This window comes from Malus domestica, chromosome 14, assembly GCF_042453785.1.
Source record: "Malus domestica chromosome 14, GDT2T_hap1".
NCBI classification, from domain to species: Eukaryota; Viridiplantae; Streptophyta; class Magnoliopsida; order Rosales; family Rosaceae; genus Malus; species Malus domestica.
In genome coordinates this window covers 28,052,600-28,078,865 of record NC_091674.1, presented here as the reverse complement: position 1 = coordinate 28,078,865, position 26,266 = coordinate 28,052,600, and the positions used below count along the sequence as shown (strand labels likewise).

General features: G+C 39.3%; 7 protein-coding genes and 1 non-coding gene across 8 annotated transcripts; 3 read left to right on the top strand and 5 right to left on the bottom strand.

The window, feature by feature from the left end:
* Nucleotides 1-2,930: 2,930 nt before the first annotated feature.
* On the bottom strand, nucleotides 2,931-6,896 carry LOC108172939 (uncharacterized). Its single transcript, XM_070811566.1, has 4 exons — nucleotides 6,779-6,896; nucleotides 6,577-6,684; nucleotides 5,511-5,584; nucleotides 2,931-3,540 (listed from the first exon to the last, which is right to left on the bottom strand). Exons 2-4 carry the CDS (start codon nucleotides 6,660-6,662, stop codon nucleotides 3,167-3,169), a joined length of 534 nt encoding a protein of 177 aa, XP_070667667.1. The 5' UTR covers nucleotides 6,663-6,684; nucleotides 6,779-6,896; the 3' UTR covers nucleotides 2,931-3,166.
* Nucleotides 6,897-10,007: 3,111 nt separating this feature from the next.
* Nucleotides 10,008-12,730, bottom strand: LOC103455350 (uncharacterized). The gene is made up of 4 exons (XM_008394932.4): nucleotides 12,126-12,730; nucleotides 11,230-11,545; nucleotides 10,863-11,022; nucleotides 10,008-10,571 (listed from the first exon to the last, which is right to left on the bottom strand). Exons 1-4 carry the CDS (start codon nucleotides 12,306-12,308, stop codon nucleotides 10,100-10,102), a joined length of 1,131 nt encoding a protein of 376 aa, XP_008393154.2. The 5' UTR covers nucleotides 12,309-12,730; the 3' UTR covers nucleotides 10,008-10,099.
* Nucleotides 12,678-15,205, bottom strand: LOC139191488 (pentatricopeptide repeat-containing protein At1g74630). Its single transcript, XM_070812368.1, has one exon. It carries the CDS (start codon nucleotides 14,922-14,924, stop codon nucleotides 12,993-12,995), a length of 1,932 nt encoding a protein of 643 aa, XP_070668469.1. The 5' UTR covers nucleotides 14,925-15,205; the 3' UTR covers nucleotides 12,678-12,992.
* LOC103455348 (large ribosomal subunit protein eL34-like) lies at nucleotides 15,111-17,074 on the top strand. Its single transcript, XM_008394929.4, has 4 exons — nucleotides 15,111-15,326; nucleotides 16,101-16,180; nucleotides 16,653-16,762; nucleotides 16,851-17,074. Exons 1-4 carry the CDS (start codon nucleotides 15,248-15,250, stop codon nucleotides 16,945-16,947), a joined length of 366 nt encoding a protein of 121 aa, XP_008393151.1. The 5' UTR covers nucleotides 15,111-15,247; the 3' UTR covers nucleotides 16,948-17,074.
* Nucleotides 17,075-17,239: 165 nt separating this feature from the next.
* Nucleotides 17,240-21,178, top strand: LOC103455528 (pentatricopeptide repeat-containing protein At1g74600, chloroplastic). The gene is given in 8 exon segments (XM_029092302.2): nucleotides 17,240-17,350; nucleotides 17,393-17,619; nucleotides 18,339-18,395; nucleotides 18,397-19,214; nucleotides 19,217-19,513; nucleotides 19,516-19,938; nucleotides 19,941-20,111; nucleotides 20,114-21,178. Coding segments are annotated over 8 exon segments (2,712 nt in total). The 3' UTR covers nucleotides 20,722-21,178.
* TRNAL-CAG (transfer RNA leucine (anticodon CAG)) lies at nucleotides 18,061-18,141 on the bottom strand. The gene has a single exon. It is a non-coding gene; the product is annotated as a tRNA-Leu (tRNA).
* On the top strand, nucleotides 21,134-23,429 carry LOC103455347 (uncharacterized). Its single transcript, XM_008394928.4, has 4 exons — nucleotides 21,134-21,339; nucleotides 21,828-22,493; nucleotides 22,602-22,700; nucleotides 22,914-23,429. The coding sequence occupies exons 1-4, from the start codon at nucleotides 21,193-21,195 to the stop codon at nucleotides 23,268-23,270; spliced, it is 1,269 nt and encodes a 422-aa protein (XP_008393150.2). The 5' UTR covers nucleotides 21,134-21,192; the 3' UTR covers nucleotides 23,271-23,429.
* On the bottom strand, nucleotides 23,314-25,794 carry LOC103455527 (pentatricopeptide repeat-containing protein DOT4, chloroplastic-like). Its single transcript, XM_029092301.2, has 2 exons — nucleotides 23,634-25,794; nucleotides 23,314-23,553 (listed from the first exon to the last, which is right to left on the bottom strand). Exon 1 carries the CDS (start codon nucleotides 25,715-25,717, stop codon nucleotides 23,693-23,695), a length of 2,025 nt encoding a protein of 674 aa, XP_028948134.1. The 5' UTR covers nucleotides 25,718-25,794; the 3' UTR covers nucleotides 23,314-23,553; nucleotides 23,634-23,692.
* Nucleotides 25,795-26,266: the final 472 nt, after the last annotated feature.

The window sequence follows — 26,266 nt, the reverse complement described above, 5'->3', positions numbered from 1 at the left end:
AAAAATCTCTCGTCATAGTCATGTGTCACAATCTGATGCTACATGAAATAAAGGTAGAATGGGTAGGCTTTTGTTTCAATTGAACGTGGAGGAAGGGAATGAAAGTTGGGAGATAAAATCATCACCATCAGAAGGGTCAAATCGTAGCCGCTTCTGGAAATTGATTGCCCGACAATTGATTCCATATGATGCGCAGTGGCAGAGCTAATATGGAGTCATTGGTTGTCCTTGACTCCAACAACTTCAAAACCCCCATGTATGTTCGTTTGTATGTCGTATTTGACCTCTATAAATAGTTAAGGCAAACTAAATTACAACCTCTGCATCCTACTTCTATTTTTTTTTCTATCATATTTGTCTTCCTTTTCTCTCTTATTGTAGGAAATACTTCAGTTGAAAAGTCTTGACAATCTTCAACATTACTCCACTATATCCTACATCCACTCTTAACAAATCTTTACAAATAATAGTAGTTTCGACATATGTTGGCATAAACTTCAGGCATATGTTGACAGAAATTGGCAAGTGTCTACTAGGTGCTCGACAAAATATCCCAATGTGTTGATATTATGACCCTATTATTAAAAAATCTTGGCTACGCCACTGGTGGTGCGATCTCGGAGAACTACAAGGTTTTGACCCCAGCATTGCGATTATTTATGATATATTATGAATTATGAAATATATGATCACCCTTTACCGTCGAATTGTACATGTTTGTTTTTGAACTTGGATCTTTCAAAGTTACAAGGGCATTTTCTATGTGAATTCCCACTTTATGGTATAATACGATCCGATAGTTTGAGATTAATCTATATCTTACTAGACAAGAATGAATTCGACAATGTTTTTGGAAGTGCATTTTCTCTGTGGCTCGTTTGAAAGTGTTTTTAAAATGATTAAAAACACTTTTAGAAAAAAATATTTTTTGATTCCAAAAGCACTTGAAGTGCTTCCTAGAAGAAGCACATAACTATTGCTTCTTCCATATTTACTTTCATTTTTTATTAAGAATTGGTTCCAAAACTTTTTCATCAAATGTGATTTCGTTCATTTTAAAAGCACTTCTAAACGAGTTTCTATACTAATTTGAAATCTTGTTTGATGTCTACTTTTAGTTTTCATTCTAATTTCTTGAGTTTTCAAAATTTGGCCTTCACTTTTTTTTTTAACTGAAAGTAGTATACCAAACAAAATTTCATGTTTCCAATTTTCAAAAAAGTTAAAATTAAAAATCAAAAAATGAAAGTGAAATGGTTATAAATGACCTCCAAATCAAAAGAACATTGCGCTAACTTGATTACACATTCAAAACTAGAATTTGATTCTTATTTTCTGCCTCACTTGACATTAAGAAGAAAATGATAAAATTAGCTAAAACCCTAATATATTCTTAACTACATGTGGACTAACCAAATCTATACGGCTATATATTAAATGAGTGTTGTAGGTAGCCAATTTCATTAGGATGAACCAAGTAGTTGCAACTTATGGACATTATTTATCCATGCCCCCTCAATAGAGACAAATCTTAGCTATGCTAATGTTGATTGATTGATGCATGTTGGGTCCAATAATCATGTATTAGGTTTTCATTTTATTTTTCGGCACGGGCATCGAAGAGGTGCAAAAACCAAAAGAAAAAAAAAATCATGTACTAGGAGTGACGAAAATCTTAGTAGATATTATTATTTGTTTCTGTCGTGTAAAATAGAATAAGACGCATTTAAAAGCAATCGCATTGCCTTGTGAGTGTGTTACGACAGTCACAGATAAAAATTCCTCGAGATCTTAGGATTCAAGTTGTTTGCTAAACATGTGATTTCATAGATCCCCACATCTTACCCAAAAGATAATAGGAAGAAGAAAAAAAGAACACGTGTCCACCATGATTGGCTTGTCAGGGAAAAGGATCCTCACCGGATCCACTTTGTGGGGATCCTAGAGATCCCCACATCCTAACTGTTCATTATACATCATGTGATCAGTTTTCGTCAGGTACTATTTGTGTTTAATTTTAAATAATAAAAAATCAAATGATTTCTGAACCCACAATGCACGATGAATGGCTAAAATGTGAGGATCCTTAGGATCCTTACAATTTGGATCCGGATGGGATTCAAATCCACCTGTTAGGTATAAATTGGAGCCCAAAAGCCAAGAAGTAGTATTTTAATGGGGTATTTCGATTTAAGTCTAAAACTTTGAGTTGTTATTGAATTTAATCTAGTTTTCTTATTTTTTAATTTTAATTAAACTTTTTAATATATGTATCTTTAAATATTTAAATTTAAAAATTTAATCACTTTAAAAAAAAATTAGTAAAAAGATAATTTATATGTCATCATTTATGATACTTATACTAGAGGTTGATAAAATGCATTTAACTTGTGACACAACTGTACACAAAAATAAATAAAACTTAATTTACCTATCATCCATGAAAGTAGTTCTATTCCACACACCTATTGTTGAGAATATTGCATTTAAGAATGGGAAAATAGAACCAACTCCGGAAATCGAAAACAAATAACCAACATAAATAACACCAAGAATTTACATGGTTCGGCAATATGTGCCTACGTCCACGGGACAACAACAACAATCTTTCACTATATCAATAATGAGTACAACCAATAATCTTGCCAAATCTCTAGAACTAAGACTTGACGAAAAACCTGAAAGAACAAGAAGAAGAAATACACTATCTCTTTTCTTTTCTCTTGCACACACTTTACAATATTCTCTCACTCTAATCCCTTGAGCGGTATACAATTTATTGTTTTGCTCCCTTCCAATTCAAAACTAGTACAACAGCCCCCTAGACATAATAAGGGGGCGTTTGTTACACTGGATTATCTCGGATTGGACTAGCTTCAGGGACTAAGCTGGATGGACTTTGTGAAGTGTTTGATGCAGTGCCGGATTAAAAAGCAGGATTCTAATATTGTATTATTAAATCTATATATACAATATTTTATCATTAATTTAATCTAATCTACTATTTATTTTTATTATTATTTTATCATTTGGTTAGAATCATCTTCTTCCCTGATTCATTTTTATCTCTGCCCATTGACTCCCTCCCCTCTCCCTTTTTTCTGCCTTTTCTCCCTCTTTTTCTCAGTACTACCGTCTTCCCCCAAAAAACCCCAACCCCTCCCTTTCAAGCTTTAATCACCAATTTAATGGCAGCCATGTGAGCTTTCCTGTTCAACTTCCTCTCTCTCTTCCCTTTGTTTTTCCGTTCAAATCCCTCTCTCTCTTCCCTTTGCCTCTTTTCCCGTCCAACTTCACTTGTTCTTCCATGGGTGAGGATTGAAGTTGCAGACGACACGGGTGGGTGGGGCTGGGTATGGGCATGAGCAGGGATTGGAGTTGCAGACTGCAAGGGGTGCAATTTGGTCGGGTCGCCGAGAATATCACCGTAGTTCTCTCGGATTTGAAACGAGGGAATGGTCTTGGTGTGGTGCTGTGATCTCGTTGGAGAGAAGACGCAACGTTGATGAAGCAAGGTCTTCGCAGAGGGAGGACGCCAAGCTGCGCAAAGGAGACGAAACAAGTCTTAGTAGTCCCGTGGTTTTTGGGGAGCTTCGCTAAGATGACCTAGCGAGGGAGATAGTCCACACGAGTCCGGGCTAGTCTCATTTAAGTTAGTCCCCAAGCTTACCAAACATGGGACAATAATCCTAGCTAGTCCAGTCCCATTTAAGAAGGTGAAACAAACGCCCCCTAAAGGTCTTCTTCAATAAGGATTATTAATCCTAATTGGAATCTAGTTATGAATCCTACTCCAATTGAGAAACTAACTCCAATTGGGAAAACAATTTAATCCTCTAAGACTATAATTCCTTATAGACTTAAGACAACGTATGATAGGCTGGAAAAACCTAACACCTATAAATTCATATAATGTACCTACAATATAGATTAATTAACACAATTAGCCCGTGATGAGGCATAAGAAATAAATGAGATATAGATTAGGAGCAAGAATAGAGAAGCAATATTTAGTTCTTTATATTAATTTCAAAATTGAGTAAAAATAATCCAATAAATAAATAGGTATTTATCACAATTTAGATAAAATACGATAAAAATAAGCTAATGTGGATAATTAGTGAGTGGCTCTAATCCATCAAAGTATACTAAATGCAATAGTGGTTCACTACATTCACTGGTCATTGTGGAGGAATTTTTCAATATGATTGGAGTACAGATGGTGCACCACGTGTTATTATATAAGTAGAGGGTAGTTTTATTTTTCAAGTTATTAATTTTTTAACACAAGTGTATCACCATTTGTATAGTGACACGTAGTGTACCATCCCATGTTCCAAGCACATTGAAAAATCTCTCTTCATAGTCATGTGTCACAATCTGATGCTACATGAACTAAAGGTAGAGTGGGTAGGCTTTTATTTCAATTGAACGTGGAGGAAGGGAACAAAAGCTTGGAGATCAGATCATCACCATCGAAAATGTCTACCCACGTGAAGGGTCAAATGGTAGCCACTTCTGGAAATTGATTGGCCGACAATTGATTCCATATGATACGCAATGACGAAGCCAACATGAAGTCATTGGTTTTCCTTGACTCCAACAACTTCAAAAACCCCATGTATGTTCATTTGTATATCGTATTGGACCTCTATAACTAGTTAAGACAAACTAAATTACAACATCTTCATCCTATTTCTTTTTTTCTTTTTTTTATTCTATCATATTTGTCTTTTCTCTCTTCTTGTAGGAAATACTTTAGTTGAAAAGCCTTGACAATTTTCAACATTACTCCACTGTATCCTACATCCACTCTCGACAAGTCTCTACAAATAATAGTAGTTGTCGACATATGTTGGCATAAACTTCTGGCATATGTTGACAGGAATTGGCAAGTGCCTACTAGGTGCTCGACGAAATACCCCAATGTGTTGATATTATGACCCTATTATTCAAAAATCTTGGCTACGCCACTGGTGGTGTGATCTAGGAGAGCTACAAGGTTTTGACCCCAGCATTGCGATTATTTATGATATATGAATTATGAAATATATGATCGCCCCTTACCGTCAAATTGTACATGTTTGTTTTTGGACCTGGATCTTTCAAAGTTACAAGGGCATTTTCTATGTGAATTCCCACTTTATGGTAAAACACGATCCGATAGTTTGAGATTAATCTATATCTTACTAGACAATAATGAATTTGACAATGTTTTTGGAAGTGCATTTTCTCTATAGCTCGTTTGAAAGTGTTTTTAAAATGATTGAAAGTACTTTTTGACACACCCCGACGCAGAATGTCCACCTGGACACCCAAATCGTGATGTGCTAGCCGACACCTGGAAGGTGACGAAGCCATAAAGTGTAGTGATGTGGAAAATGTGAATAAATTAAAACCTAAAATTGACTAATCTAGAGTGCGCATGTGAGCGGGATTGAACCCATATCACACAAGTGATGTCAAAACATAAATAAATTGCAGTAAAAGAAGAGTAAAGACATTTGTACCGAAAATGGAAGTCTCATACATAACAACTTTTGCCAACAATCCTCGTCGTCTTGAAACATCTGCCACTAAAATCCTGGAGGGACGAAAAATAAAGTTGAGTGGGCCTGAAATAAAGTTTTGTAAAACCTTTTCGAAAAGTGTAAACCCTCGCTGTAAAACAAGTATATGGTTTCCCAAAAATATTATAATAATAGTATGTAGTAGGTACCCTGCAGCAGAAGTGAGTCAAGATGTAGGGTACGACAACAAAGTATCACAACATTAAATCTCAAACCGTTTTTATATGAATTCAATGCTCATTAATTTATGTAGGCACATAAGTCCATTGCAGAGATATTCAAACAATGGAACATGCTGGGTGTAAGTTTTACATTCTAGTACCACATCGCTTGAGCTGCGCTAGTCACATCACATACGAGTCCAAAACATCACACAAAAAGACAGGCTGGCACCTAACTCTGGATCCAAAGCGAATGTAAACTATGCATGTGAACTACAGGTGAAGTTGGTCCTTGGCCCAGGACAGTACAAATAACTAAGTGACACCGTGCAAACATGTGATAATGAGCAGGTAAAATGCAAGGATGTCATGCCACAAGTTTATGCTCACAAATAATATTAAAAATATAAAGTGTACGAAAAATTTATTTGTAAAGATAAACATAGCATGTCAATATAAAAGCAGTTGTTGGGAAAAATCATATATACATATTATAAGTAAAAACGAAAAGACCCACTCAAATAATTAACCATAGCTTGCTTGCTCTCGATAAGCCGATAAGCCTTGTCATTCGTAAGTCCGAATAAGCTTGTACCTATGCCAAGTCACATTGGCTTAGCAAAATACTTAAAGTAAAACTCATACATAAAATGGGCAGATTTTAGTTAATCTGTCCAAAATTCCCATTTCACAAAATCCCCCCCTAAAACTAGAGGTATTTGCAAAACTGCCTTAATTTCATACCAAACAGCCCTAAAGCTTCTGGAAACGAGAACCAGTATGCATGCATGTCAAACCTTAGTAATTTCCAACTAATTTTCACATACAAGGTGGTATCTTGGTACCTGGGATCGATTCTAAGAGAGCCTGAGTGCCACCACTCACGAACTCGACGGAAGTCTTGCGGGAGTTTGATGTCGGGATTGAGCATGCATATGCAGAGGATGGCGGGGCTAAAAGCACACGGATTCAAGCTTAAACTCAACATAACATTCATTTCCATCGCAAACAGAAGCCCAGAAATTGAAGAGAATGAAAGAATCTCACCTGAGATTGAAGGTGAGAGCTCGAAGCTCTCGGGTCTTCAATGGCAGAGCACTCGGAGTTGCTCTGATACTGCATGCAAAGCTGCGGTCGTGTTCCCTATGTCCCAAAGGTTCGAAAGATCAAGATTTGGGGTTAAATTTGTGAAGGAACGAGTGCTGGTGGTGGCTGGTTTTGATGGAGCTAGAGAGAGGGTTCGGGAGTTAGAAGGAGAGTTGAGGTTGCAGAAATGAAGAAGAAGAAAGAGAGTGAGAGATTAAAAATACATTTTAATAAAAATGTAAGGAAGTGGTGTCTGATGGTGGTGAGTGGGTAGAGAGAGAGAATAAGGAACCAGCATGAATGAGGGAAAAAAGTAATAAAATATTAGGAAAAAGATGAGGCGTGGGAGAGAGGATGGGGGAGAGAGAGTTAATAATAAAGTTCATTATGGTGTCTGATGGAGAGAAAGCTAGAGAGACATGGGAAAGTGAAGATTAAAGAAAACAAAAGAAATGGAGGTGATGGTTAAAATAACCCAGAAATGAATATGGTGATTATAAAAGCAAGACAAAGTCTGCTACAATCGGAGGAACGGATGGGATTTCCAATCCCATATAAAAATTAAACATGGATCGATCCTACCACTCAAACATAACAATAGGTAGAAAAAATGTTTGAATTTATTTATGGTAAAAGGAAGTGTATCTAAGACTCTGAATTTGGTTCCGTTTGTCGTCACGTGTTCGTAAAAATAAGTACTATTCAAAAATAAAATAAGACTAGATAAGTGAAAAGAGAGTTGAGGTTCACGTGGCATCTTGGGGGCATTTTGATAATTTCGTTGCTACTAAGAATAAAATACGATAAATTTCTGGACGGGATGTCACACTTTTAGGAAAAATATTTTTTTTGTTCCAAAAACACTTGAAGTGCTTCCTAGAAGAAGCACATAACTATTGCTTATTCCAGATTTACTTTTGTTTTTATTAAGGATTAGTTCCAAAAACTTTTTTGCCAAAAACACTTTTGGTCATTTTAAAAGCACTTCAAAGCAAGCTTTTATACTAATTTGAAATCTTGTTTGCTGTCTACTTTTAGTTTTCAGTCTAATTTCTTTAGTTTTCAAAATTTGGCCTTCACTTTTTTTTTTTTTAACTGAAAGTAGTATACCAAACAAAATTTCATGTTTTTAGTTTTAACAAAAGTTAAAATTAAAAACCAAAAAATGAAAATGAAATGGTTATCAAATGAACTCCAAATCAAAAGAACATTGCACTAGCTTGATTATTATTTGATTATTATTTTCTGCCTCACTTGACATTAAGAAGAAAATGATAAAATTAGTTGAAACCCTAATATATTCTTAACTACATATGGACTAACCAAACCCATACGGCTATATATTAAATGAGTGTGTAAGCTAATTTCATTAGGATCGACCAAGTAGTTGCAACTTATGGACATTATTTATCCATGCCCTCTCAACATAGACAAATCATAACTACGCTAATGTTGATTGATTGATACATGTTGGAGATCCAATAATCATGTAATAGGTTCTCATTTTATTTTTTGGCACCGGCGTCGAAGAGGATGCAAAAACCAAAAGAAAAAAAACATCATGTACTAGGAGTGACAGAAATCTTAGTAGATATTATTATTTGTGTCCGTCGTGTAAAACAACACACCCATAAGGGGTGAGACGCATAGTCTCATTGCCTTGTGAGTGTGTTTCAACAATCGCAGATAAAAATTCCTCAAGATCTTAGGATTCAAGTTGTTTACTAAACATGCAAATTCAAAGAACCCTAGTCGTCCCTTTTTTTTTCTCTCTCTCGTAGAGATCCCCCAAATTCCTTAGCCCTCCAACTCCTTCCTTTGGTTGGGGTCGGCATGCAGCCCCCCTTTCTCTTCTTCCTTTTCAATCTCCTATTATTTCATTATCTATGTGACCTACCCTTCCGCTGCCTATGGTTGTCGGATTGTGAGGTCAATACCTCTTTTTCTAGCGTCATTCGCCATTTACCAGCTTATTTCACTGGTTTTTAATCTCTTGTTTTGTTGCCTGCCTTTTCTTCTTCTCCTACATCTTGCCCTCTTTTTAAACCCTAATTTAAGTTCTTCAGTCCTTTTCTCTCACATCCGTTTTTACGATTTCTCCTTGCATCTCCTGACACCTCCATCTTCAACCTCTCCATCACTTTCCCTTTATTCCTACCAAAAATTAGATTTTCAAGTTCTGGATTCGATTTGGGATGTAGATCTCTATCCTACTGCCCCTTGTTTTATCGGCATGCCGGAAAGTTTTGGCGAAGTGTTATGCGACCTTCGTCATAGTAAGGGTGTTCTACACATCCCCTTGGCCCTCCCCACCCTCGTGTTGTGTCAACTTGGTTCTCTTCTTGCAGGTGTGGTGGTTGGTGGTACGAATCTACATGGCTCGGTCGGTTGCAACACTTTGAGATTTGATTTTTGCTATGGAATTTCTTTTCATTTTTGGGTTATTTTGGATGTGCTTGACTCTTTGCAGATCCACCTTTTGTTTGGTTCCTACATGGTTGTCACTCTGGTGGTTGCTGGCGAGAGTTTGGCGACAGCGGGCTCCTCTTCCTCAATGGAGATTAGGTTTTCTTTTCTGACATTTGTTTTCAGTTCTAGGCCTTTGTCGATGTCGAGTTAGGCCTCCCACTGTTTATCTTGGGCCATTAGTTGACTTTGTAATATGTTTTATCTTTAATGAATTCTGACATTCTCGACAAAAAAAAAAAAGAGGAAAACTAATGAAAATGACTTGAAAACTTTTAAGTTTTAACGATAAGGACAAAACAAAGGGAAAGTGAATAGTATCAGGATTGACTTTTTAGTGTAAAAATATGATTTTTCATTAAAGTGAACAGTACCCGAAGCTTTTCATTAAAGTTCCAAAAAAAAGAAAGTTGTTTGCTAAGAGAACTCTTTTGGGTCATCTGGATGGGGCTGCTGATTTACTAGGCCTATTTGGGTCATAGCAAGACTTTACTCTGGGCTAACATTTTCAGGCCTCAGCCTAGGGCAGTTTGCTAGTTTTTTCATCTGTTTGTTGGCTGTGCTTCGCCAATTACCAGCCTTCACAGTCACTCTAAAAATCTTGTTATGCATTCCTCTTCCTTGAATGAAAATACTGGATAGAATGATACATGCTGCGGAACGACTTTTTCGAAGTGTCAATAGCTGCTGAAAAATAAAAGCTATAAAAGTAGAATCTGAAGTATTTTAGAGTGGATAAAGTGTGTATAATTTTGGTGACGAGAAAAGTACATGTAAGTTTGAGCAAGTTTGTAAAGTAAGGAAACCAAAAACAAACTAATTGTTGACTTCAAAACTTTCTTGCAGGAATTGGTAAAGCTCCTCTGCAACCATAGCAGGATACTCCTCTTGCGGAAGAAGAGCACCTGGCACCTCGACAAACTTACTTACTCCCTCAGCTTCCCGGAGAGCTTCCATTTCTGCTTTTGACCTCTTTGGAGATCCTTCGGTTGAGAGGACAATAACTGGTATCTTCCTCCTGCCCATATCTGCAAAGAGTTCAAGAAATTCCTCTCGGGTTTGCACAGGATCAAGGAGGCCAGTCAAGAAAGCAGCGGGCGCGTAGCGAGCTCCCTTCCGCTTTGTCAGCGCATATCTACTTTCGACAATTCCAGGAGTCACATTGTCAGGATTTGAATAGACATGTGATCGGTACTGAGATTCAATTGACTTCTCATTGCTGACAAGCATATTATACATCATCCAGCCCACAGCAGGGGCTCGTAAGGTGCCTCGAAGCAGTCCATACCTGCAAAAAAAATATTAACGAAAGGACTGATCAATCAGGTTCATGGATCATAATAAAACTTGTGGTTCAATATAGTTCAAGGAAAAGGAACACTTTCCATTGAAGACATCTACATCAAAATCTTAACAATGGCCGAACTATGTGTAACATATAGAAGCAAGGGAAGCATTACCAGCACTTTTCCTCCAGAATAGTTATCCTCAATTTACTGTCTTTATCTATTACCCCACAAGTCTCAAGAACAAGAATCATTCCACACACACATATATATGAGGGTTTCAGATAGAATACCTAGTTTCCATGCTAGAATCTCTACCAAACACAATAGGAAGGGGACCAGCCCACGTGGGTGCAATGGCGGCAATGGCTTTAGGTTTCACAGCACCACGTTTTGCAGCACGAATAGTTAAAGTAGCTGCATGCCCTCCTCCAAATACCACAAAGTCATTTTCTGGTTGGTATCAAGAGACTGTTAGACGAGGTTGGGAAGCATGGTCACAGTTTCAAATAAACTATATCTTTTTAACAAGGTTGACTACGTAATATATGCATGATAGAACAACAGGGCTAGCATACATCTTACTAAAAAGATTTAAACAAATGTGGTATCATCATAACTGACGATTAATTTCAAGAAGAGAAGTAGTTACTCATCAACCTGAGCCACTTATCGGACCATCAGGTGCATTGATGAAGTCAACCAGAAATTTCTCCATGACATCAGTGGTGTAGTCCATCTTTGGTCTATCAGAGTACCCCAGACCAGGCCAATCAACAATGGTTGCTCGCCAATTAACATTACCGTCTTGCTGAACAAGATTACTTGCTACGGATCTCCATTCTTCAACAGTGCTTACATCGGAAATGGTTGGTATCAAAAGAATGTTTTTAGAAGTACCCTCCCTTTCCTTTTCATGCTCCTCATAGTAGATGTTGATAGAATTTTCCTTGAATTTCCATTGCCAACTATTGCTCTGAAACAAAGTACAATCATTTGTGAGGTAAGGTGACAAAACGTTTAAACTGAATTCTGCAAATTACGAACACAACGACATGGCTGACCAGATTATAGTTTCCAAATGCTGTTTCTTACCATATCAAATAGAATCATACGATATTGCATGGAATCTAACATAACAATAGCTCGCATTTGAGGTTGATGATATATTGAGTCCCTTTGGTGTAAAAAATACAAACTTTCAACACAATACATTCAGAAAGTAAACTAATTTAAATCTTTTTCAACAGCCAATCTCTCACTTCGATATGAATCTACGCGAGATTAATTTTATTTTTGATCAAATTTCCTAACAAAAAAGCATCAAATTACACGTTTTAATGCTTGAACATACCAAAATTCCGAGTTCATATTGCTTAGTTTTGAGAATTCCCATAACTCACATTAGCAAATTCATTCAATTTTCTCAAGTTTCCAATTCATTCATGATTCAAGAGCACGGTAAAAAAAAACTGTGTATTGATTCCAAACCCATGTGAAAACTGACAATGTAAGAACAAAGAAAAAAGTACAATTTCAAATTTTCGATCACTGACCTTTGATGGGGCTATAGATTTCTCACCCACAGGGAGCTTGGAGTAGTTTTCCAGGGTGGTTGAAGCCCTAACTGTTAGGGTTTTCTGGAAGCAAGCAGTCTGTGAGAAATTCGGTTTTCGGGTTCGGAACAAAAGAGCACGGGACGCCTGTGAAGGTGCGTAGAATGCTGCAGAGAGCGCCATGGATTTGTTGCAGGAATTGAGAGGAAGCTGCTGACCGCTGGTTTCTCTTCTGTAGAAAAATCTCAAAGAATCTCAGTTCTGCAGTCAGCACACGGAATGAGAGATGTGAATATATCACAAGTGTCCACACAAGTTTTGGAAATATCACTCCGCACCAAATGAGATACAAGCTTGTTCACTTCTTCATATGGTGGTGCCGTTGGCCTCCCTCCCGCCAAACGTTAAATTTTCTCACCTAACTCCTTTCGATATTTTTTTTTTTCAATATTTGTATCATAAGTCATAACCACAAAAGTTTGAGAAAACCCCATGAAAATTGTAAATGCCACGAACTTTTCACGAATTAACAAGTGCTTCCTACGAAAGCAATTCCAAACAAAAGTTCAATTGACGTAGATACTTTCAAAAATCTTGAAAAGTTCCCAACTTTGAAGAATGTTTCCGGCACATAAAATCTGTACAAGTTTGGGGGGTCAAAAGCTATACATTTCAAAGAATTACACATAATTGTTGACAGAAAGTTAAAAACCAATTGAGTGAACTTAATTGCTAATCTAGCAGCACTTCAATTGCTTCCATTGAACCATTAGTCGAAATTTTCAATCAATGATACAACTCAAAGCCAAATTCTTGGCGTTCCGTCTTGTCTTTGTGTACTTCTTCAAGTGCTTCGTCAGTCGCCACTCACCAGTAATCTTTGCATGAACAAGAGCCATCCTTGAAGGAGTGAAAACGGCTTCTATCTCTCACCACTATCTCCACTCCATAAACCTTAGAAATCAGCTTCATCACCGTATGACAGTCCCTACAGACCCGTAAATTCTTCACAATCCTTATAATCTGCCCTTCACGCTGTCTTGCCAACCCAAAAGCTACAGCAAGTTTCTCACTGTGCCTGAAAACTGAATCTTCTTTATCCTCTTCTTCTATGTCATGCAAAACACTCCTAACCTCTGGAACATAGCCTCCTTCAACCCTAAGTTTTAACATTATCCCCCGTAGCTTCTCATAAGCCTCTTCTGTAATTTTATTTGATTGTTTACCAGCCATAAAACTATACATGACCCGTTCAACTTCAATCACACTCCATCCTGGAGCTTTCTTAATCCTCTGGTCAGCCATTGATCTTCTTAGAGCAGCAACATCCTTCCACTTCCCTGCAACAGCATATACATTTGACAGGAGAACGTGATCACCAGAATTGTCGGGGTCAAGTTTGGAAAGAGCTTCCTTCACTTGTTCTGCCAACTCAACATTACCATGAATGCTGCAAGCCCCAAGAAGAGTGCGCCAAATAACAGCATTGGGAGATATTGGCAGTTCATGTACAAAATCGTAGGCCTTCTGCAGTTTACCAGCTCGACCATATAGATCTACCATACAACCGTAATGTTCAATAGCTGGTTCTATATCATACAAATCTCTCATCTTAGAGAAATACTCACATCCTTCGTCAACCAAACCAGCATGACTACAAGCATACAAGACTGAAATGAAGGTGATACCATCAGGCTTAGTTCCAGACATTTCCATCTTACGGAAAATTTGTATTGCTTCTTGGCCATAACCATGCATTGCAAGCGCTGCTATCATTGAAGTCCAAGAAATAATACTCTTCTTCTCCGGCATTCTTTCAAAGACCAACCTAGCCATGTCCATATTTCCAGATTTAGAGTAGGTATCCAGGAGCGCATTATTGACTGATATCATCCAGTGTAATCCAGCCTTCTCTACTAAACCATGTAAAATTTTACCAAACTCAAATGCGCCAGCTTGTGCACACGCAGAGAGTACCCCGGTCAAGCTCGCCTCATTTGGTCTAATTCCCTCCCGCTGTAGTTCCCTGAAAAACCCAAAAGCCTCATCAAACCAACCACTCTGAGCAAACCCAACAATCATAGTACTCCAAGACACATCATCTTTCATCGGCATCCTCAAAAATGCCTTCTTGGCAAGCTCAAGCTCATCCATTTTCACATACCCTGAAAGCAAAATGTTCCAAGACGTCAAATTCCTCAAAGGCATCCAGCCAAACATCGCCTCCGCACCCTTCGCATCCCCACACCGAAAACACGCGGTAAGAATCGCATTCCACGCGACCACATTTGGTTCACGCATTTCCTCAAACACTTGTCGAGCAAACTTAACACGCCCACATTCAGCATACATACTAATCAGAGTTGTCCCAACAAAAAGATGGGTATCAAGCCCACAAACCAAAGCTTGACAATGCAGCCGCATCCCATCTCTCAAATCCCCGCAATTCGCCGCCGCCTTGAGTACGAACGCGAAAGAGAAGCTATCAATCGGGTCAGTCAATTTCCGACGCATTTCAGCAAACACAACAAGCGCATTATGCGGAGTATCCGATTCGGCCAGCCCGCGAATGAGAGTATTGTACATGAAGGCATCTGGGTTTCGAAAATGAAGGAAGAGGCGGCGACCGTAGTGGAGACCGTCGGAGATTGTGACGGCGCAGTGGAGGAGGAGCTTGCCAAAGACAAAGGAATGGGCGTCGAGGCCCGTCTTGGATGCAAAGGCGTGAACTTGCTTCACGGCTTTGAGGGTCTTGCACTTGCTCAGAAGAGACACGCAGAGCTGCTCCGCCGTGTTCATTGTCAGCTCTCGTACTCCATAACTCAAAGGCGCAGGCTTTTTCGCGGGAAAAACTTCCCAACATCAATGGCAATCGATAAATTACAGGTTTCAGTGGAAAAATTGGGATTTTCATCAAACCATAAGGGTATATAAGCAAAAAAGCCAATATAAAAGGACACAAGTAGAAATCATGACCGTTGAAAGAGAACACATGACAGCCGTTGGATCCTAGGGCAACTGAATATCCTCTCTCTCTACCTCTAGGGCTTTAACTTTCTCGCTCTACCCCCAAAACACGGTTGTTCTGAGTTAACCTAGAGAGAGAGGGAGAGAGGTTGAAGATGGTTCAGAGGCTCACATACCGTACGCGCCACAGCTACGCAACCAAGTCGAACCAACATCGGATCGTCAAAACCCCTGGTATACTATCCTTAATACATAGTTAATTATATGTTCATATGAGATTAAATGGTGGTGCTTTTGCAATCAAAGTGCAAACTTTGAGTGTTCTTCATGTACTTTGGCTAATTAAATTTAATATCTGGGGTTTTTTATATGTTATTTTGTAAAGAAATGATATGATGCAGGTGTTAAATCTCAAAAATTTGAGATTTTGATCGATTCAATTTCACAAGATAATCTAGTAGTATGGAAATTTGTGTTTTTTATGAAATTTCCTTGATTTGAGATAATGAGCAAAAATTGAAATGGGACTTCAAAATTGATGAAAATAAGAATCTGCTTTGTTTACAGTTATGAAGTCTTAATTTCGAAGGAAAACTAATGAAAAGGGCTTGAAAACTTTGAGTTTTAACGATAATGACAAAATAAAAGGGAAAATGAATAGTTTTAGGATTGAGTTTTTAATGTAAAAAATGTGGTTTTTCGTTAAAGTTACCTAATTTCTAAGAGTGAGATGGTTACCGTATAATTGGTTTTAAAGGTTACATATCCGTACTGGCTTCAACTAGCTAAGTGCCCGTTTGATTGTAGGTTTCTGAGTTGTAGTAATGGAGAAGTGTTTGAAACAATGCTGAACTTCAGTTTATTTGCTCCATTTGTATGTCATAGATCATAGTTTTATTTGGGATCATAATCTATTCATTCCTGCAGTTGCGTTTTAATTGTATTATAAAGTTTTATATTCCGCTGGTTTTGTGTGGGTTTCGCTTATACCTGCACTTTGATATTTAGGTGGAAAGCTCGTGTATCAGACCAGTAAGAAGAGAGCAAGTGGACCAAAATGTCCTGTTACCGGAAAGAGAATCCAAGGGGTGAGTTGATTGTTTGGGGCTATGACTTGTTTTGGTTCTAAGTTCTAACTTTTGTTTTCCATCTCTTGATCACTGATTTCTATTTTTTTCAGCAAGAAATGTGTACCGTATATGGTATGGACTTGGTGTTGTGACTACTAATTAGGAAAACAAGGATTCACATTAAGCATTTTTGTTTATCGCATATTGTTGCTAATACTGCAAATCAAAATTTTTGTGCCATTTCTTCTTTTAAATGGTTGCGGTCATATGTATGGTTAGGAGTTAGATTATTGCATGTTGAGCTTAACTTTGTCACAATTAGTGTTTTACGGAATGTTAGGGATGCCATGTTGATATATATTGATGATACAAAGTACGTTGCATTTCCTTTTTCCCGCCAATTATAGTATGCTTTCTGTTTCCTTTCTTGAGAAACTGTGTTGGGGCACAGCCTACCCTTTGCTAAGTTGTCACTCACCGCCATATGCAGATTCCTCACTTGAGACCCGCTGAATATAAGAGGTCTAGACTGTCAAGGAACAGGAGGACCGTGAATCGTGCCTATGGGGGTGTGCTGTCCGGTGGAGCTGTCAGAGAGAGGTTTGTATTTCTAGAAGTTTTACTTATCGAGTTGTCTGGTTTGTTTGGGCTCATCCGACCATATTTCTTGTAATTGTTGGCATTGCAGGATCATCCGAGCCTTTTTGGTGGAGGAGCAGAAGATCGTGAAGAAGGTTTTGAAGATTCAGAAGGCAAAAGAAAAGCAGGCGTCCAAAAGCAAATAGAAAGTGAACTATTTCCGTGATATGCAAGCGATAAATTTTGACTAGTATTATGAGATGAGGAAAAATTGTTGGAACCATATAATTTGTTGTCATCTTTCCCTTAAATTTGAATGAGTTTCTTAGCTAACGATATCATCTCAAATATTTCTTATTACGTTGTCAGCTCCTTTGTTCTTGTGCACACAATGTATTAGATTCAGATGGATGCAGATCGAAAATATGCCGTTAAGGCGTTATTACGTAGCCAATGGGTTCCACCGTCGCATAACATGGTTAAGTAATGCGATCGAGCATGACTCGTCTGCTTGGTAAACTGGAGGAGCTTAACAAGCTTGTTCATGAGCTTTGTACGGCCAAACGTTGCAACCATCAGTATGTCCAGGAGGCCCAGATCTCGCTATTGGTAAACTGGAGGAGCTTAACAAGTTTCATCAATGTATTCTAGCAGCTCGCTCTTGCTCAAATCTTCTGCTGCGTACTCGTAACGTACGCCTTTAAGTCGGAGAGCCAGTTCCACTCTCTTAGAGCATGCACTAGCCCTCATCCCGTGTGGTTTTACTCCGTTTTCGCCTTCCATCTCTCCCGCTACAAGCAACGGCTAGTTTTCTGGGTTCAAGTCTATGAGACTATAGCCAAACAAATGACCTCGGATATGCTTTTGGAGCAAGGAAGGCATGATCTTTGAAATTTGACCATCAACTAACAAAATATTAGTTACTCCACTTTTCAAAATTATTCGCACTCGACTATTAAAAGACTCAAAATTATTTGCACTCGACTATTAAAAGACTCAAAATTATTTGCACTCAAAACTCCGAATTCAATTTCTCATTCTCTAAATATCGACTGTTAAAAGACTCAAAATTATTTGCACTTGAAACTCCGAATTCAGTTTCCGCTTCTCTAAATATCCGATTGTACAAAAAAGTGGCAGCAAAAATGGAAAATTAAAAAAATAAGAAAAATAAATTGTCAAGAATAATATCGACTGTTAAAAGACTCAAAAATTATTTGCACTTGAAACTCCGAATTCAGTTTCCGCTTCTCTAAATATCCGATTGTACAAAAAAGTGGAAGCAAAAATGGAAAATTAAAAAAATAAGAAAAATAAATTGTCAAGAATGGGATTCGAACCCATGCCCTTTCGGACCAGTACCTGAAACTGGCGCCTTAGACCAACTCGGCCATCTTGACATCTCGCTATATGTAGACGCTAGCATTAGATTAAAAATGTCGTTAGTTTATTACAGTTTGACACATTCCCGCGTTTCTTCAAAAGGTCTGCGACTCTGCCCTCCCTTTCCTCTTCCCGTACCCAGATGAATTCTCTCCTCAATCAAAAACTCCCCTCCAGAATCTCACTCTCAACAATCAAGACAATGTAATGCTAGAATCACTAAAATCTTCCACACCCATTTGATCACAACCGGTTTAATTCAATCCGATCTCGCTCGTGAATTCATTGCTCGATTTGTATTGTAAGTCTGCTGCCATGGTAGATGCACTCGAGCTGTTTGATTTAATTGCTGACCGAAATGTTTTTTCATGGAATATCATGATTTCCGGTTATAACCACATTTCGTTATTCGAGAAGGCATGGGAAATGTTTTGTCCGATGCATGCTTCGGGTTTTGGGCCCGATGAGTTTGCCTTTGGGAGTGTTCTTTCGGCTTGCATTGCCTTGCAAGCTCCTATTTTTGGGAAGCAGGTCTATTCGCTTGCAATGAAAAATGGGTTCTTTTCGAATGGTTATGTTCAGTCTGGAATGATAGACTTGTTCGCGAAAAATTGCAGCTTTGAAGATGCTTTGAGGGTTTTTCATGATGTTTCATGTCACAATGTTGTGGTTTGGAATGCTATTATCTCTGGGCCTGTGAGAAAGGGAGAGAACAGGGTTGCGTTGCATCTTTTTCGGAAAATGTGTCGTGGATTCCTCTTGCCAAATAGTTTTACATTTTCTAGCGTTTTAACCGCTTGTGCTGCACTTGAAGAAATTGAAGTTGGGAAGGAAGTTCAAGGGTTGGTGATTAAACGCGGTGCAAAAGATGTCTTTGTTGGGACTACTATTGTAGATTTATATGCCAAATGTGGAGAAATGAATGAAGCTGTCAAGGAATTCTCACGTATGCCAACCCGTAATGTGGTTTCTTGGACCGCCATCATTTCTGGTTTTGTGCATAAGGACGATTCTATTTCTGCCGTCAAATTTTTCAGAGAAATGAGAAAAATCGGAGAGCAAATGAATAAGTACACTGTTACGAGTGTACTACTGCATGTGCTAAACCATCCATGACGGAAGAGGCAACCCAAATTCGTTCTTTGATTTTGAAATCTGGATTGTATTCAGCTTCAGTTGTGGGGTCAGCGTTAATTAACACATATTCAAAAATAGGAGCAGTCGATCTATCGGAGATGGTGTTCAGAGAGACGGAAAATATAAAGGATCTGAGCACATGGGCAGCAATAATATCTTCTATTGCCCAGAATCAAAATTCTGGAAGGGCAATTGAATTTTTCTGGCGAATGTTACAGGAAAGCATGAGACCTGATAGGTTTTGTACTTCCAGCGTCTAGGGGGACAGATCCACAGCTATACTCTTAAGAGTGGGTTGGTATTTAATGTCTCTGTTGGTAGTTCTCTTTTCACAATGTACTCAAAGTGTGATAGTCTAGAGGAATCTTACAAAGTTTTTCAGAAAATACCTGACAAAGGCAATGTTTCATGGGCCTCGATGATTGCAGGCTTTGTCGAACGTGGCTGTGCAGATCAAGCCCTCCAGCTATATAGAGAGATACCATTAGAAGAAATTGTACCCGACCAGATAACTTTAACAGCAATTCTAACTGCATGTTCTGCTTTGTGTTCCCTACGGACTGGTATGGAAATTCATTGTCATGCTCTTCGCAGAGGAGTTGAACAAGATGTACTTGGTGGGGCAATTGTGACCATTTACTCAAAATGCAGTGCTCTAGAATTGGCAAGGAGAGTGTTTGATATGCTCAAAATGGGTATGTCGAAGAGGCGCTTCTGCTATTCCATGATATTTTGATGTCGGGTTTGACTATTGACTCCTACACAATCTCATCCATTCTTGGGGCCATTGCACTTTTGAATGGACAAGGTATCGGGATTCAACTGCATGCTCACATCACGAAAGTTGGCTTCAAGGCAGTTCACTAGTGACAATGTACTCAAAGTGCGGAAGCACTGAACATTGCCTCAAAGCTTTTGATCAAATTGAGAAGCCAGATTTAGTTTGTTGGACAGCTATGATTGTGAGCTATGCTCAACACGGGAAAGGCGCAGAGGCTTTAAGAGCGTACGAGCTTTTAAGGGAACAAGGAATCAGGCCTATTTCAGTGACTTTTGTTGCACTTTTATCTGCCTGTAGCCATAACGGATTGGTTGAAGAAGCTTATTTCTACTTTAATTCAATGGTTAAAGACTTTGGACTAAAGCCTGGTGACCGTCACTATGCCTGTCTGATTGATCTTCTTAGTCGATCGGGCAGACTGAAGGAGGCTGCAACATTCATCGACAATATGCCTATTAAACCCAATGTTTTAATATGGGGAACACTGCAAGCTGCTTGTATAGTTCATGGTGATACGGAGCTTGGAAAGCTAGTTGCTAAAAAGATGATTATGGAGTTGGAGCCATCAATGGATCCCGGCGCATATATCTCCATTTCAAACATGTATGCAGATGTAGGCCATCAATGCTTTAATATGGGGAACACTGCAAGCTGCTTGTATTGTTCTTGCTGCGCATAGATTTGAAGAAACATGCCGAGGCACGTATAAATTTCGGATTAAGCAGATCTGAGGCTGGTTCGAAAAGCCAACTAATTGGAGACCAAGCATTACAAATGCAGAGAGTTGAACGCAGGGGATGCATTGTAATGGTTTCTGTAGCTAAAATTTCCCTAAATTGGGGAAATATGGGTTCCAATTGCAGAGAGTTGGAGACGTGAAGAAGAAGTAACTGGGGTTTAATACTCTGCGGCGGGTGTTTTAAGTTCCGTTTGGCCGAGAAACAACTATGATCCCGCCACGTCATCTTATATGGTGGGACCCAAGAGGGAAAATGCTCGTGCCAAATGAATGAACGCACTACACCATCACTAAAATCCCCTTCGCTGCCAGACCCAAAAACCAGTGTCGTCGTCTCCGATCGGCGAAGCAGAGAGAAAGCTTGAAACTTTTAGAGAGAGAGAGAGAGAGAGAGAGAGAGAGAGAGAGAAAATGGGGGCGGCGGGAGAATGGCTGGAGAAGGCGTTGGTGGATCTATGCCGGAAGATGGAAACCGGGGGTTTGGATAAGGATATGATATCGGGTTTGGTCTCCTACTGTGAGCTCGCCGATCCTCAAGACGCCAAAGAGTACCTCGACGTAAGCCCAATTTCTTACTTTTTCTCCAATAACTTTGTGCAAATTCGTAGAATTTGTGTGTGTAAAAATTAGAGATGATGTTTATATTGCCATTGGATTTGTTGGTTTTTTTTTTTTTTTTTAACCGAGTTCTTGATTGCAATTTGGGATTGTGCTTCACCAATTGGGTTCTGATGAGAAAGCTTCCGTTGTTGTTTTGGGAAATTCAAATTAGCAATTTTCTGGTGTTTTGTTGGAGTACATTTAAAATTTGGCAAACAACTTGGACCGGAACTGGAACAATTGAGTATTTCCTTTTGTCTTATGGGGCTCTTGTTTTGGACGGGACTCGTGACGAATGCTAGTGTATATCTTTCATCTATGAAATCTTGCACTGTCACTGAACCGAAGAATGAGATGATTGTTTGTGTAGTTCGTTTACTTGTAGAACCGCGTCTGGTGTCCATGTTTGTATGTTGGTATTTGAGATTGGATGTTTTTCCATGTAGAACATCGTTGGGCAGGAGGTGGGCAAATCTGTGATTGAGGAATATCTACAGAAACGAGGTCGCTCAGATCTTTGCAGCAGCACCCGGGTTGTTCCAACCTCAAGTTTGCATGCCTATGTTAAACCACCCTCAAATGAAGGTTCTGCAAGTGGGTCAAAGAAACCGTTGAAAACTCCGAAAGTGGCTAGAGACCCCAGTGATCAAACAACTTCCAGCAATCAAGTAAAGCAGGTTCCAGCTAAGACCAGCGAGTCAAAGACCACAAGTAACACGAACCAAGGCAACTCTAAGAAGAAGAAAGCTGGGAAAGTTGTTTCACTTGCAGAGGTTTCCAAAGGATCAGTTGTATTCAACCAGGGGAAGCCATGCTCATGCCAAGCCCGTAGCCACAGACTTGTGAGCAATTGTTTATCGTGTGGGAAGATAGTCTGTGAGCAAGAGGGCGAGGGGCCTTGCAATTTTTGTGGAGCTCTTGTGCTGAAGGAAGGCAGCACGTATGCTGGTTTGGAGGAAAGTTTCGCTCCCACATCAGATGCTGAAGCAGTAGCAGAAGCTTATGCAAAGAGACTCGTTGAGTATGACCGAGACTCTGCAGCACGAACTACAGTTATTGATGACCAAAGTGACTACTATGAAATTGAGGGGAATAGTTGGTTGTCAAAGGAGGTTCGTAATTTCTATCTCTTTTCGCAAAAATTAAATAAACAAAATTTGTGTATGTTTGTATGTTAAATTCACTCGTTTCATCCCTAAATCTCGTTTTATTACCTTCAGGAAAAGGAACTTCTGACAAAGAAGCAGGAGGAGATTGCAGAAGCTGAGCGGATCAAACGAAGTAAAGTAGTTGTATCGTTTGACTTGGTTGGTCGCAAGGTAATTATAACTTCGCTGAATGTGTGCTTGTACAGGTACAATTTCTTGTTGTAAAACTTTTTTTACGAGTATTGCTGCTGGACACTATTCGCAACGACTTGTTCATGCTGATTTTTCTAAACTCCTTTCTAGCTCCAGCGGTTAAATTTGTCATGAGAATATCTATTCTTCCATGTTGTGCATTGTTCCCGTCTAATATTTTGTGTTCTGCAGGTCCTTGTAAATGAAGACGAAGCTTCTGAAGTAGAATCAGAAAGCAGAATATTGAGGCCCCGGGATGAAAAGGAAGTGAACCGCATCACACCAAACCCTTCTCTTAAAGTACAACCAGTATTTGTGGATCCAGGCCCTAGTAAGAAGCCTGTTCAAGGCAGAAAGGCAAACAAGACCCTAACAAAGGGGTTGTGCTTGGAGATTACCGGGAGGGTGCAGCACGTCAGCGATGAATTAAAACATCTTATGGTGGATAATCAATTAGAAACAGCTTCAAATGGGAAGTTTTCGCAAGGGACGCCTGTAAGTGGGGGTACGCTTGATGATGATGGAGAATGCTTTCTGGATTTCCATTAAGGGAAATTTTTGGAAGGAGCAAAAGAACAAAAGATGAATGAAATATACAAGTTACATTTTCATTGCTTGTAATATTTGAACATGCCTTAGAGCAAAAAACAAAGAAGATTCGGTGTACCATTTTCAGAATTTAATGGTATAAAGATCGTTTTAACTAAATTTTGTCATTCGCACTTGTTCTAACGGATCCAGAATCGTTTATGCGCTCATTCAACTGAAACTGAAAGGTGGAGACATGAGCTGTGTTGAATTCCCTTATGCTCAAACAGGTGAAGTAATCGCCCTGGAATAACCGGCATATCAGTTTAGTTGCGGCTCAAATGGTCCCAAAACTTGGATTTTCATGTGATTCGTTGAAGGTACCTATATGAGAGGAGGAATCCAAGTCTACCCTGCTGCAAACTGTAGCTGCTCAAAACTGTTCACTCTGTTAAATCTGAAATGGAGCTTTTACCTGAGACTTTCGTCACTTTCCTCGTCGCCATCAAGCTTCTTTCATTTAGAACATCGTCCCACCTTCCTGCATCAGCAAGAATGTTGGAAGAAGTTACATGATCTTCGGCACCACGATGCAGTGTTTTTAGTTCTGTGAATCCACTAACCAAACATAATCCCCTATCAAAATCGCCATGAACTCTACAAGCATTAATCAACATCCTCCAAACAACTGCATTTGGCTCTACAGGCATACTCTTCACAAACTTGTAGGCCTCCTCTAGCCTTCCTGCTCGTGCGTACATATCAATCATGCATCCGCAGTGCTCAATTGTGGGCTTGATATGGTAAGACTTGCACATTGCGTTATACAAGTTCAGACCTTCATCAACCAAACCAGCATGATCGCACGCTGATAGAACACTGATGAATGTAACTGAGCTTGGTTCAACTTTCTCAGCACACATTCTCTGGAAAGCAAGAAGCGCTTCCTTTCCTTCACTGTTGATGGCATGACCAACTATAATTGAAGTCCACGAAACAACGTCTTTCCGTGGCATCTTATCAAACACAACTTTAGCTTGGGTCATGCTCCCGCATTTTGCATACATGTCTATAAGAGCATTGTGCAGAACAATACTCCCTTGATGACGATTACTACTCTCTATGTAAGAATGAATGTCGAATCCATTAGACAAATCCCCTGAGTTTCGGCAAGCTAAGATTAACCCTACCATTGTTGTTTCATCTGGCTCTAGCTTTTTAGACTGCATCTGACTGAAGAGCCCCAATGCCTCTTGATTATGACAGCATTCGACATATCCATGGATCATAGAGTTCCACAATGCAATGTTGTCATCCGGTGCTTCATCCAATACTTTTTTAGCATACGCTATTAGTCCACAATTGGAGTACAAGTTAATCAGTGCCGTCCGAATAGCTACAGTTATTTTTGTTCCATTAGCTGTCATATACCCGTGAATCATCTTCCCCATACCAAGATCTCTACTATTACAAGCAGCCAAAATCAAACTTATCAGCGATACTCTATCGAATCCAACATCCCCAGCGTTCATTTCTCTAAACAAAAAGAAAGCTCTTCTACAATCACCAACTCCAGCATATCCTGCAATCATGGTATTCCATGAAACCAAATCCCTCTCAGGCATCTCATCGAACATCCTTCCAGCTTCATCTATATGCACAAACTTCGAATACAAATCAATAAGCACATTACAAACCTCGTTTACCAAATCCAAACCCGCCTTATAACAGTATGAATGAAGTGCCTTTCCCGCATTAAACTCATCAAAATCCACACACCCTGAAGTCAAAACAACCAAAGTAACATAATTCGGCTTCAATCCCAAACCAAAATCGCAACTCAAAACTCGGTTAAACAAATCCAACGCCGCACCAAACAAGCTGTTCCTCACAAAACCAGAAAGCATACAATTTACTGTCACAACAGTCTTCTGAGGAATTCTATCAAACACAATGCAAGCACATCCCACCAAACTCTTCGAACGCGAATAAAAACTAACTAAACTGTTCAACAAATTCACATTACAATCCAAACCGATCCTAACAGCTCGGCAATGCACAGACTTCCCTTCCCGAAAAGCGGATAATTTGCTACAACCCTTGATCAAAGAAGCAAACACATAAGGATCACAAACTGGGTCATTACGTTTTAGCCTCTGCATTTCTTTGAATAAAGCGAAAACCCGAGAAGGGTCGGCATCTAAGCTGAGCCGGCGGACCATGACGGGCCATGCGGCGGCATTGGGTGTTTGTGCGTGGGTGAATAAGGCGGTGGCGTGGTGGAGAGTTGAAGGGGTTGAGAGAGAGAGGTCGAGGAGTGAGAGAAGGCATGAGGGGTCTGAGTGGAGGAGGCCGGTGGTGGTGAGCTGGGCCTGGATTTGAAGGAGCTTCTGGGAGGAGAAGACGGCGGGGCTTTGGTGGAGAAGATGGAAAAGTCGCTGTCTTTGGCGGGGGAATGAAGCGCTCATCAATCGAATCAGAGTGCCGGTTTCTTTGTTTGTTCGAAGGTTTTTGTCTTGAAAACATTGCAAAGGGTAAATTTTGGAAACTACACAAATCTTTAGACTAGTTAAAGACATTTTACCTCAATTGCAGATGTGAATTAGGTAAGTTGAATTGTGTTCGTCTTCTTCAACTCGAGTTTAAATTCAGCGTAGTTTATTTCATAATCACGTGAAAAAAGTAAAAAAAATATTAGCTGAATTGTTTGAACTTTAAGAATTTTAATTAGTAGAGAGAGATTTGAGCATTCTCGAGTGAGGTTCGAGGACTATTTGTGAGGGCTCGAGAAATGTTTGAGGATGCCTCAAGCTGAGTTCTTATATTTCTATATCTTAATAAAGAAGCCTAAATGTCTTTAGTACGTCAATAAAAATTTAAAATGTCCTGCGACGTTATGTTGGTATCAGCATGACGTCAGATGGACCGTCTCATAGCTCATCACATTTTGGGCTAACCTGGAGACTGACTTGGGCTGGGTGCCGTCCTAATCTACTGGGCTAGAGGGGATTGGCTGG

Excerpts from the sequence above, each read along its gene's own strand:
- LOC108172939 (XM_070811566.1), bottom strand. The coding sequence starts at position 6,662 with ATGCTCAATCCCGACATCAAACTCCCGCAAGACTTCCGTCGAGTTCGT. Across the intron at positions 5,585-6,576 it reads TCTCTTAGAATCGATCCCAG|GATTTTAGTGGCAGATGTTT; the intron begins GTACCAAGATAC and ends TCGTCCCTCCAG. Across the intron at positions 3,541-5,510 it reads GTATGAGACTTCCATTTTCG|CTTGGCGTCCTCCCTCTGCG; the intron begins GTACAAATGTCT and ends TCCTTTGCGCAG.
- LOC103455350 (XM_008394932.4), bottom strand. The coding sequence starts at position 12,308 with ATGGCGCTCTCTGCAGCATTCTACGCACCTTCACAGGCGTCCCGTGCT. Across the intron at positions 11,546-12,125 it reads AATCTATAGCCCCATCAAAG|AGCAATAGTTGGCAATGGAA; the intron begins GTCAGTGATCGA and ends ACTTTGTTTCAG. Across the intron at positions 11,023-11,229 it reads TGGTCCGATAAGTGGCTCAG|AAAATGACTTTGTGGTATTT; the intron begins GTTGATGAGTAA and ends GATACCAACCAG.
- LOC139191488 (XM_070812368.1), bottom strand. The coding sequence starts at position 14,924 with ATGAACACGGCGGAGCAGCTCTGCGTGTCTCTTCTGAGCAAGTGCAAG.
- LOC103455348 (XM_008394929.4), top strand. The coding sequence starts at position 15,248 with ATGGTTCAGAGGCTCACATACCGTACGCGCCACAGCTACGCAACCAAG. Across the intron at positions 16,181-16,652 it reads CCGGAAAGAGAATCCAAGGG|ATTCCTCACTTGAGACCCGC; the intron begins GTGAGTTGATTG and ends CGCCATATGCAG. Across the intron at positions 16,763-16,850 it reads GGTGGAGCTGTCAGAGAGAG|GATCATCCGAGCCTTTTTGG; the intron begins GTTTGTATTTCT and ends TTGGCATTGCAG.
- LOC103455347 (XM_008394928.4), top strand. The coding sequence starts at position 21,193 with ATGGGGGCGGCGGGAGAATGGCTGGAGAAGGCGTTGGTGGATCTATGC. Across the intron at positions 21,340-21,827 it reads ACGCCAAAGAGTACCTCGAC|AACATCGTTGGGCAGGAGGT; the intron begins GTAAGCCCAATT and ends TTTTCCATGTAG. Across the intron at positions 22,701-22,913 it reads TTGACTTGGTTGGTCGCAAG|GTCCTTGTAAATGAAGACGA; the intron begins GTAATTATAACT and ends TGTGTTCTGCAG.
- LOC103455527 (XM_029092301.2), bottom strand. The coding sequence starts at position 25,717 with ATGAGCGCTTCATTCCCCCGCCAAAGACAGCGACTTTTCCATCTTCTC.